Source organism: Dipteris shenzhenensis, chromosome 32 (genome assembly GCF_047967505.1).
Source record: "Dipteris shenzhenensis isolate YYH24624 ecotype China chromosome 32, Dip_SZ_1.0, whole genome shotgun sequence".
Classification (NCBI taxonomy): Eukaryota; Viridiplantae; Streptophyta; class Polypodiopsida; order Gleicheniales; family Dipteridaceae; genus Dipteris; species Dipteris shenzhenensis.
This window is the reverse complement of record NC_141627.1, coordinates 5,729,265-5,740,926: the sequence shown is the minus strand read 5'-3', so window position 1 is coordinate 5,740,926 and position 11,662 is coordinate 5,729,265. Positions and strand designations below refer to the sequence as shown.

General features: G+C 44.1%; 1 protein-coding gene across 1 annotated transcript; it reads left to right on the top strand.

Moving 5' to 3' along the window:
* Positions 1 to 1,933: 1,933 nt before the first annotated feature.
* LOC147880226 (U-box domain-containing protein 17-like) lies at positions 1,934 to 4,563 on the top strand. The gene has a single exon (XM_087371063.1). The coding sequence runs from the start codon at positions 2,246 to 2,248 to the stop codon at positions 4,343 to 4,345; it is 2,100 nt and encodes a 699-aa protein (XP_087227189.1). The 5' UTR covers positions 1,934 to 2,245; the 3' UTR covers positions 4,346 to 4,563.
* The last annotated feature ends 7,099 nt before the right edge of the window (positions 4,564 to 11,662 follow it).

The following is an 11,662-nucleotide window of genomic DNA, read 5'->3' as shown; positions in this document are numbered from 1 at the left end:
ACAACCTTTGAAAGGAAAGCAACGAGGAAAGGATTTCAAGAATTGAGAATCTTATTGTATAAAGCATGGCTCTATCTTACCTAATGGGTCTCTAATTATTAGCTCTACACAAAAATCAATGTCACATAGAGGGACACTAGGGTAGGTGGGTGGGGGGGGACTATGAAATTTGTAGAGAAAGACTAAAAAAAGGGTGGGTGGACTCGGGGGGAAGGGGACTAGGATATTTGTAGACAAAAATGGGGAGTATATTCTACAAGATTTCAAATGAAAAGCTAGCTTTAAAAGGCATTGACAAGAAAAATCTTCAACTTTTTAGAGGGAAACCAAATGGGAAAATGGAAGGAAATAATGTATTCCACTAGTCTCTTCACCTCTCTCTCAATGTTCTCTAGAATAACAAGATTAAATATTTTTCCAAGGTAAAGGGGCATTCTCTCTCTCTCTCTCTCATGCCATGGAAAAAGAGAATTTATTTTACCAAGACATCTACCTTTGGATGAAAAGCCAAACTAGAAAAGGAAAGGAAAGTAAGTAAAGGATGCAAGTTAATGCTCTCTTCCCAAACCTCTTCAATTCCCCCATAAATTACCTAATGTTTCTTGCCTAATTCCTCCATTAGTTCTTCAATTGAAAATTTCAATCTATTTTATGGGTGAAAAGGTGGAGTTACCCACGTAAGCTATGGTCAAAGGGATAGCTTCAAAACTTCATGCAAAGGGGGTGCTTGAACTCACCACATCCATAACCACTCACAAGGTTTTACCACTAGGCTAATAACAAGCTAATACATGTATAAGGTATTAAATTCTCCTAATTTAGGGGGGGGAGGCCCCTCCCCCCTTATTTAGAACCACAACTCACCATGCATAAATGGAGAGATGTCCTCATTAATCACTCTCCTCGCCCATAAATAGAGGGACTTTGTGATTAATCACTCTCCTACGCTTGCCTTTCGACCCCTCCTCCTCAATATGTTAATAAGTTATAAATTCTTTCCAGTTGGGGGGGAGGCTATTGCAGATTGAAGATTTTTTCAAGAGCAAGGGTACATATTACTAAAAATGGAGGGGGTAGAAGAAGAAGCTTAACATCGCTACAAATTTGGCATCATTGAATTGAATTGTTCAAAAATTAAAATGTGTTATTTTGGGCACTCAAGCCCATATAGCCCTTATATATGATATTATTAGCATTTAAATAAACACTCTATTGTTGCTACGTTGACACTACTTCTATGTTAGGGTTGTGTCTATGGTATCACACCATGCCTCTTGGGAATCGTGGAGCTCCAACAAGTAGTCACCCAACCTCCATGTTGGGAGTTGAAGCAATCCATGTAGGCTCCAGTCAATGATCCCATGTTTTTTTGGACTTGCTAGAATGTGATGTATCTAAGCAAGGCATCTTCATCATCTTCCACTTCATTCATCCTAGACATATTTGGCATAACATGTCATTCCTCGAAATTGCATCCCAAGGACCTAGTTTAATCTAGATGTGATGAGAACCGAGCCACACTTGAGGTATGATGTGTCTTTTTAGGTTTGAGAGGTGTGATTTTGTTCCTCACAAACATGGTTTCCCTATTGTAATTTTCCTTCTTTTATTGGCCACAATGCCTAGAATTGTCGTCTCTAATAACTTAAGGTAAGAGGGAGTTCATAGCACGTTTGGAGTGAGTAAATGTTATAGTTGGAGTGAGTAAATGTTATAGTTGGAGTGAGTCAAACTTGCTTGTTCTTGTGTGTCGAGAGCAGCATCATCTTAAGAGTGACGCAAAAAAGCACGGGGTGCGAAGAGAAATCGAGATGAAGTCATATCAGGGAAAGGAGAAAGGGCCAAGGACAATGCCCCGGAGCTCTAGAGGGGGGGGACCAGGATGGCATTGATACTAGACGCGTTTGTGCAAAGGAGGGCATTTATTTTATGAATAGGAAAAAATAAATAAAAAATCAGATCCTATCGTCGTCTGATTTCGTCGTCGGTGATCCCATCGCCAAGTCAAGTCACTCTTCATCTACGCTTTCCATATATCACAGTTCACCGGCCTGTCGAATCTATTACACGGCACAACGACACTTTCCACGCTCACCATCTGCCTTCAAATCCTTCATCCTTGCTTCTCCTCCGTTCACCATTTCCATCTCCCCTATCAAACTCAACACGTTATCTTCATCCCTTCCTTTCCTGCTCCTGGCTCCTCATTCGCAGCTCCTCGCACTCCTCTCCCTCCTCCTTGCGCATGGCCCGCCCTGTGTCTTCACGACTATCGTGGCGCAGGCGGCCTAGTTCTCAAGACACAGCTCTGTTGCATCCTTTGGATCCAGCAATACTCTCCCTCGTCAAGTCTCTGGTATCAACCACAAAGGATATTGCTGGTTGCAAGAAACCCCAAGTTTGTCAGAGATCTAATACCAGAAACATAGCTAGGAGGGTTAGCGTCCTGTCATTGCTCTTTGAAGAAGTCCGTGATTCCGGAGTTTGGATACCTCCCTCAGCGTTGGCATCTTTCAGGCAGCTCCGGGTGATATTTCGGAATATCAAGGCTCTCATAGATGGCTGTAGGGACAGCAGCAATCTGTTGTTGCTCATGGAGCAGGAAACCCTTGCAGATCAGTTCCATCATCTCACTCTGGACATCGCAAATGCTCTCGCCGGGCTTCCCTGTGAGTTGCTTGAAGTTTCAGAGGAAACGAGGGAGCAAGTGACCTTGGTGCAGCGGCAAGCCAGCAAAACCGAGCGGCACGTCGACCCCGATGAAAAGAGGCTGCAATCGGAGGTGCTTTCTGTAATGGCCGACTTTGAGCGACAGATCAGTCCTGATCCGGAAATGCTAGGGCATATTTTCTTAGGTCTACACTTCAACGATGCCACCGATTGTGAGAGAGAGCTGCTCCTACTAGAAAAGGAAAAGGAGCGCCTAACGAGCAACGAACAGATCGCGGAGATCCCCGACACGAATAGCCTCATGAGCTTCGTTCGGTATTCCAGGTGCGTTCTTTACGGTCTAGCACCCGAAGAGCAGCAGGTGACCAGTAGCGCCTGCAGGAAGTACAACATTTCGGCTTCTAGAAAACTTATATTCCTTCGTGAGGAGGATGGCGGAGCTACTATTCCCGACGACTTTCGATGCCCCATTTCCCTGGAGCTAATGGTAGATCCCGTCGTCGTGTCCACCGGTCAGACCTACGACAGAGCAGCGATCTCTAGGTGGCTGCAGGAGGGCCACACAACATGCCCAAAGAGCGGGCTGAAGCTCTTCCACAACAACTTGATCCCCAACTCGAATCTGCGCAGGCTCATCACCCAGTGGTGCAAGGAGAACGACTTCGTCCTGGAGCCGGTGGAGAAAGCGGTGAAGACGCACCGGGCGGCGGACGAGGTACCGTGCACGAAGGCGGGGCTGGAGGCGACGAAGCTGACGGCGGAGTTCTTGGTGAAGAAGCTAGAGACGGGGAGCAAGGTGGAGGTAAAGAGGCAAGCGGCGTACGAGCTGAGGCTATTGGCGAAGGAGGGGATGGAGAACAGGGCGAGTATAGCGGGGGCGGGGGCGATACCGAGGCTGGTGAAGCTATTGGAGGAGGGAGAGGATATGAAGGCACAGGAGAATGCAGTGACTGCGTTGTTGAATCTATCGATAAACGAGAAGAACAAGGAGGAGATAATGGAGCACGAGGGCGCTGTGGACGCCATAGTCAACGTATTACAGGGGGGCGTTGGAGGTGGTGGAGTTAGCAGTAGCATGGAGGCTAGAGAGAATGCTTCTGCTGCCCTTTTTAGCTTAACTAGAGGTAGCTCCTCCAACCGAGTTCTGGTTGGCTCCAAACCCGGCGCCATCCCTGGCCTCGTTCGGCTCCTCCATGACTCCACCTCCTCCCGTGGCCAGCGCGATGCCGCCGCCACCCTCTTCAACTTTGCCCTCCATGGCCACCATGCCTCCGCCCTCCTCGCCCACTCCGCCGTCCCTGCCCTCTTCTGCACCTTGTCTGGTGAGCATGCCGACTACGTCGCCCCCGACTCCCTCGCCGTGCTCGCCATCCTCGCTCGTCGCCCTGATTCCGCATTGGCCATTCGAGTCGAGGTCGACGACCGTGCGCTGCAGGCGCTCGTCCGCCAGGTCGTCGACGGCAGCAGCAAGGCCCAGGAGAACGCCATGGCCGTGCTTCTAGCGGCCTGTACGCCCCTCGACACCGACACCACTACTATCGCTACTTCCTTGCGACGCAAGCTCCGCCACTCCTCTGCCCTCGTCCCCGTCCTCCAACGGCTCCTCTCTACTGGCACACCACGTGCCCAACGCAAGGCCACCTCCCTCTTGAGAGTCCTTCAATTGTATCATTGATCCGCGCTCTCTCTCTCTTTGCAAAAATGCAAAATTACACCCCTTTTTTAGATTCTTGCGTAAGTGTTGTTTTCATATCGAGAAGGGAGGTGCCCAATGGCTTCTCTTGCTTCACAAAATTAAGTGTATGAAGTGGACCTTGCAAGAAATGTAATTTAAGTCCCCCTCTCACATTACTAGAGATACGTATTTCCCACATTATTAGCGGTGTATATTTCTCAATAGCTGATACATATCAAGTTGCTCCATGCACACCAAACGACACACACACTAAAGACAGTTTATGGCATCTTTGAAGTACATCATTTGCACATGTTGAATGCAACAAGGAGTATTCCTATTCTTTATCTTTCTCATAAAATATGGTTGGAACCTCTCAAAACTATGTTGCGCTATAGTTACATCAAGATACCCTATAATTATACCATGATGCATTGATTTGAACTCCAAGAACTTTGTCTACAAATCAAAGTAGATGCATGACTATCAAATGGAGGTGCTTTGAAGAATATGAACACCCTTGAAAGCACATGACCAGCGCATGAAAGTGCTAAATGTGCATAGCACATAAAAGCACATGAGGAGTTATGAAAGCACATCAAGACTACTTCAAAGCACAATAGAAATCACATAAAACGCACATGAGAACTGCTTCAAAGCATGAAATTGCTTCAATGCGCAATAGAAAGTAAATAAAAGCACATGAGCACTACTTCAAAGCACAATAGAAAGCGCATAAGAGTACATAAGGACTACTTCAAAGCACATGAAACATCTTCAAAGCACAAGAAAGCTACTTCAAAGCACGATAGAAAGCACATAGAAGCCATGAAAGCACATGAGGATTGCTTCAAAGCACAATAGAAAGCACATGAGGACTACTTGAAAACACATGAGAACTTAGAAGTGCTTCAAAGCACGATTAAAGCATAAGAGAACTTAGAAATGCTTCAAAGCACAATTAAAGTGCACAAGCACTACTTCAAAGCACATGAGTAATTCTAAAAGCACATGACAATGGGTCAACGATTACTTGGGTGTAGCCAATTGCGGAACTATTTTTGGGGCCATCTTGGGGTCGTGACGCAACATGCTCATAGGTGAGATTTTGAATTTGGTACGGACCCGCGCTCTCGTCGAAAATTTTCTTGACATCACGATGCCGCATTAGCATGATAATGAGATGCAATCTATCATTCTGAACACCGCAAAGCTCGACTCACGACAGATCTACCTTGCTTCATGCAACGCAGTCTCTCGCCTGACTACATCGTGCATCTCTGCACTGCTTAGCGTAGTGCAGTCTCTGGCCTGACCACCTGTCATCGCGCAACCTTTTGCCACAACTTTGCCATCTATCAACGAGCAGCGTGTCCATGCAGATCATGAAAATTCAAGGTTGACTTAGAGCGACCACCGTGCTGGTTCTTAGCGTAATGATGAGACACAATCTATCATTCCGAACACTGCAATCTATCATTCTGAACACTGCAGAGCTCAGCTCTTCCTTGCTTTAGGCAGCACAGTCTTTGGCCAGACTACATCGTGCAGCTCTGCCCTGCTTCGTGTAACGCAGTCCTTGGCATGACCACCTCTCATCGCCCAATCTTTTGCCACATCTTTGCCACTTGTCACTGGGCAGCGCGCTAATCCAGATCATGAAAATTCAAGACCGTTTTCTTGGAGCTACCAACGCGCTAGTTCTTGGAGTTATGGAGTTACCTATTTTTACTTATTACAGAAGGAGATCTATGACAACTACCATGTTGGCAAATAGAAGGAGACCTATGACAACCACTGCGCTGGTTCTTGGAGTTATATATTAGTGCAGCATGGAAAATATATTTGCTTGTACAACCAAGAAAAATGCAATTGTCAATATGGCCCTTGAGGGGTCCCCCTTAGGGACAAGGGCCATATCGACATGCCATATTTGTCCAATGGCTTCCTGGATATTGTATAATGCATGTCGATATGATCCTTGCCCTTAGAGGGGACCCCTTAAGGGCCATATTGTCAATTACATTTTCTAAAAATATAATTGTATTTTTCTAGTTGTATCTCCATCCAACCATCACGGTGGGTTGTTGGAGCTATTTTGGCGCTATTTTGGATCTAAACCAAAGAAAATGTAGTCCTACTTTACGGGTATTTGAGTCCTTGTTGCAATAAATCCTACATGAGGGTAAAAGTATTCCAAGCTACCGCGGTGACTGGAGGCCCGGTGGTGCCATCTAGATAATCGAATATAATTCATCGACTAAAAATTGAGCAAAAGAGATTACATCTACGCCCAATAACAGGTTATATAAAAATTAACAACAATCTATACTGAGAGCCTCATGAAGCAAAAATTAACAATTTATACTGAGAGCCTCATGGAGCAAAATTGAACAAAAGATCTTACATTTATAAAAACTTAGCAATTGCTGAGAGCCTTAGAGGCCAAAAGATTACATCCAGTGAGCCAAAAGATCATTGAGATCCTTGGAGGCCACGAGATTACATCCAACCATTGCTAAGTGGTTATGAGCCTCGTTGAGCAAGAGAATATTTGTACATCTTAGTATTGCCGATTTGCTGATGGCAAGAGGATATGGGTACAACTCAATATTGCCTCTAGCCTAGCTTGTTGCATTCGAATTTTTTGGGGAGCCGATGGAGAGGCCGAAGACCGTGCACATCGCACAAATGTAGGACTCAAAATACGGCCCTCCCATCAAGACGAGAGTACTCTGTCTGAAAATCCTTAGCCCTTCATCAACGTCTTCAGGGAATCCATAGAGCACCGCGGTATGCATGACATTCAAGGTGGTGACATGTAGATATGGGGGAATCGATTGAGGGAACGAAGAGATTCCACAAGAGCGAGCATTTCAAGTCCTAAAAAGTGCAACACAATGACCTTATACGAGAAGGTAGACAAGATTGGGATCATGTTGCATTAAGGGGTGATAGTAGTCACATAGGCATAGTGAAAAGAGTGGGTGAGTAGTGGAGCGGATAAGCAAGGGAGCAGATGAGTGGATGAGAGTTGGAGGAGGGAGCATGGAGCAAAGTAGAGGAGGGGGAGAAGAGAGCTAGAGGAGGGTGCATGGAGCAAAGTAGTAGAGCAGGGTCAGATGAGAGCAAAGTAGCCAAATGCTGAATGCCAAATGCCATGGATCTTATATATTACAAAGTTCAAGCCACCGTGGTGACTGGAGGCTCGGTGTGCCATCCAAATAATCATGAGCCATTTTTAAGCATTGCCAACAGACCTCCAAGATGTGTTGAAGAAGACAATGCACTTCTTTCTAGATATGAGAGGAGCCATGAAGTTCTGGCAGGTTCAAGCAGTAGTAGAGTAACTGAAAGAATGTGATGTCTCTTTCTCAAGGGCGATATCCGAGAGCATGATAACCAACTTGAAGAATTGCATGGATGGCAAATCCAAATTGTCAACTCAGTCCGCTGGAGTTGCAATGCATCTGATGACATTTACCCTCAAAGGGATTTTTTAGCAATACGATAAGAAGATGTCTCAAAAGGTGACTTTTCCCTTCAAGAGAAAGCCATAGATGCGGCAAAGGCAACGATACATGAGAAAATTCTCAGGGAGGGTGTAGAAGCCAAAGTACAGGAGACTGAAGTGAGGGCCTTGCTGGCATGAGAGCAAGCTAAGGTCGCTACAAAAATGGTCAACATGGAAAGGCATAGAAGAGAAGAAACAAAGAAGCGCATCAAGCAGCTCTGAGATAGGCTTGGAAATGTCAGAACAGATGGGGACATCATGGAGAAGGAGCTAGCAATGATGTGAAAGAATCTTGAAGATCAGAGAGCCGAAAAGGAGGCTCTTTACAAACGGCTCTGCAACATGCAGAACGTATTGAACATTGAAAAAGACCAGATGGTGGAGAAACTGAAAAGGGAGAATATTGCAAAAACTAGAGTGATGATGTAGGAGCTACAAGAGAAGCTGATGCACAGAGTGAGCAACGAGTGGAGGAGTTGAAGGAGAACATTAATAGCCTTTGTATGCATGCTCATTGGACTTAGGACGTGCTGGCTCATTGGTGGCATGACGCAGCTATTGTGCTACCCATTAATGTTAATGGTGGAGGCGCCTATAGCTCTAGCTCATGGCTGTTGTTGATGTAGAAGATGCTAGTAGCTTAGCGCAGGCTTTGGAGCATCAACTGTTAAGAGAAGCCTATGATTTGGAGCATGTGAATCATCCATCCATTAGTCGTGGGTCTGCGTGAGCATAGCTAGAAGGTTTGCTGATGGAGCTATGGTGGCTGAGCATGGGTGGTGGCATGAGAAGCTAAGTTACGAGCTACTTGCTCATAGATGATGACGTTGATGGCTGTGGAGTCGGTGGAAAGCTAGCCTTTGCTTTGTAGATGGGTCTTGTAGGATCTTACTATTGAGCAAACTTGCACTTTCTCTCTCAATGAAAACACTCAAGAACTCTCAGAAAGTATTCTCAACATGGGCATCGATCCCCATGGGCAATGCTCCAACATGACCAAATCTCAAGTCATACATAGCTTGTGGGGCCAGGTCAAAGCGTATGTGTGTTTTGCAACAACAAACATTCCTGTCTTTGAGTTCTATGATAACAAACATTCTTGTTTTTTAGTTTCATTATGTACCAGGACTTACAATGCTAAAAGCTTCTCTGCCCAATTGAAATGTTAGAATTCTAATCTATAAACTTGAGATACAGCTCCGTCTACTACTAACCCAACATGCGGGAACAATAGTACAATGAGCCCCCTTTTTGCACCCCTTTTTGCACTACTACGAGAAAAATAAAACAAAATAGAGTATGTGCAAAGACATGGTCTAACTAAACTAATCAACCTACGGCAAAACAAAACAATTTCAACCCCTGGGCTGGTTTAATACCACCACATATAATGAATCTAATAATTAAACTAATCAAGCTACTAGCAAAACAAAACAATTTCAACCACCACACATTAGTTTAGGATAGTCATAGTTTCAACCACCGGGCTAGTTTAGGACAGTTACAATTTCAACCACTGAGGTGGTTTAGGACACGGTCACAATTTCAACCACAGGCTGGTTTAAGACAATCACAACTTCAACTATCAGGCTAGTTTAGCATGACGGTCTCAACTTCGCATATTAGACAAAAACAAAGCTTCAATCTTCGTGAAGACATGTAATCTGTCCATCCATTGATTTGCCCTCTAGTGATAAAGCTTTAGTCTTCGTGATGACACAAATAGTAGGTAGTTAAATTTAACTAATTTAAGTACTAAGAAACATAATAATTTCAAGCACCGGATCGGTCAACAACTAGTGTCTATTCAACCATGCTAGTTCAAGACAATCACAAAACTGGTGATTGAGCTGAACTAGCCACAGTTGCATGATGTTCCAACCACCGAGATGGTTTAGTAAAATAACAATATATTGCTGTTGTGAAATATATTGTTGTTAATTTTTACTCAACCACACAAGCCAATTACATAATGGTGTTTACGCTGAACCAGCCATGGTTGCATGATAGCCCAACCACCGAGCTAGTTTAGTACAATAACATTATATTACCATTCTATTGCAAAATATACTGCTGTTGTTAATTTTTGTTCAACCACGTTGGTTCAAGACAATCACATAACTGGTGTTTGAGCTGAACCAGCCATGGTTGCATGATGTTTCGAGGCTGGTTTAGGGCAACCGCATTAAGTCCAAGCTTGCCTAGTTTAAACATGAAACAAGTAAACTATCCCAAAGCTCAATCATAAAGAACCACAGGATGGGTTAGGCAACAATTTACCTTTGTTGATCAAGCATGTGTAAGATGTGCTTGTCAAATACCTTGCGTCTTGCTTGCTTTTTATAGAAGTCCTTTCTATTTGGAGAAACTTTGATATTTTTATGCCAAAATATCATCACTCTAGCAATGACTTCCGCACTTAGGCTGTCTCCCCTTTTCTTGCATTATGTTGAAGCCCACAGACTTCTTTGATCAAGATGATCGTGCATTGTTTCCGCTCTATATTCAACCACAGCCCAAGCCTGATTTCTACTTTGTTTTAAGGGACACCAACATAGCTAATGTTTCCCTCTTTACAGCTACTTGATCTAAGCTATGCACCCCTTTCACTTTTTGTAGGCCATTTCTTAGGTTAGAGAGCATCGCCTCTTGGGCGTGCATCTCCCAAGGTGTTGGTAGGGTTGTTACTCTATGAAATTTAGGGTGCAGGCTAAAGCTTGTGAAGACTCAAGATTAGTCTTCACTTGAATGGCTTGATGTTGCTGCCTTGAATGCTCCTACCAATCGTGACACCATAGCTCGTGTTCTTCATTCCGATGGTAATAATCGAATGTGTGCATCTGCAAACTGCAAGCTGCTTCTGCTCTGCAAGGAGTATTCTTTATTCTCATTGTTGTTCCCTTCGTACTGTTGAAAAATTATCTTCTGTTGCCATTTTGATAGCGTGCCATTGCTTTCCTCGACCCACAACAAATTCCTTGTGTCTTGACCAAGCTTTTTAACTTTCCTATCTCGCAACCTCTGTCTACTTCCCTTGCAAGCCATGGCGAGCTGCATGTTGCCATTGACACCATGGCAATGATCAGTCCAAAATAGACCCTCTAGAATAGAGAGAAGCTAGCTTGTGAGGTGAGCAAAGAAGACAACTTACCTGAAAGACAATAATGCCAAACCAAAGTCTGCGCAAGATCACATCGAGGTGCATACAAGTTGCAAGGCATTTGCAAGGGGGAAGATTGCAAGTACTTAATATTCCAAGATTCGATGGGTGGGAGGTGTGAAATTTTAAAATTCACGAGAGTAGCAGAATTTTCAACCGTCGGGTTTCCCCCTCTGGCAATACACATCATCAAAATTAGATATCCCAAACAAGTGCAATGTGGCCTAAAATGCTTCAAAACACAAATAGGCCAAAAGGGCATGCTATCGAGTTTGATGCTGTGTATTATGAAATGCAAAGACTTTTGGCATGCTTATGAGTCATATAGCAAGCAAGTGCATGGAAAAAGAAACAATTCAAAATTTTAAATAGTGTTGGATTTATTAAAAGATTTTTGGACATGCACAAATTGCACATTTTCAACTTCTTCCATTTTAGGGTGAATCTATAGACCAATATCAACAACTGTCAATGTTTTAAGACCATCATGCAGTAGTCCCACTAGTTTGGATTCCAAATTTTCAATCCGTTTTGGTTTTCAACAAATCAAAAAAATTTATGCAGCGTGCCCTCAAATGGGTGTGCATAATTTTAGCACAACATTGGAGGCCCATTAACCCATACCTAATGTCCTCATTTAGGT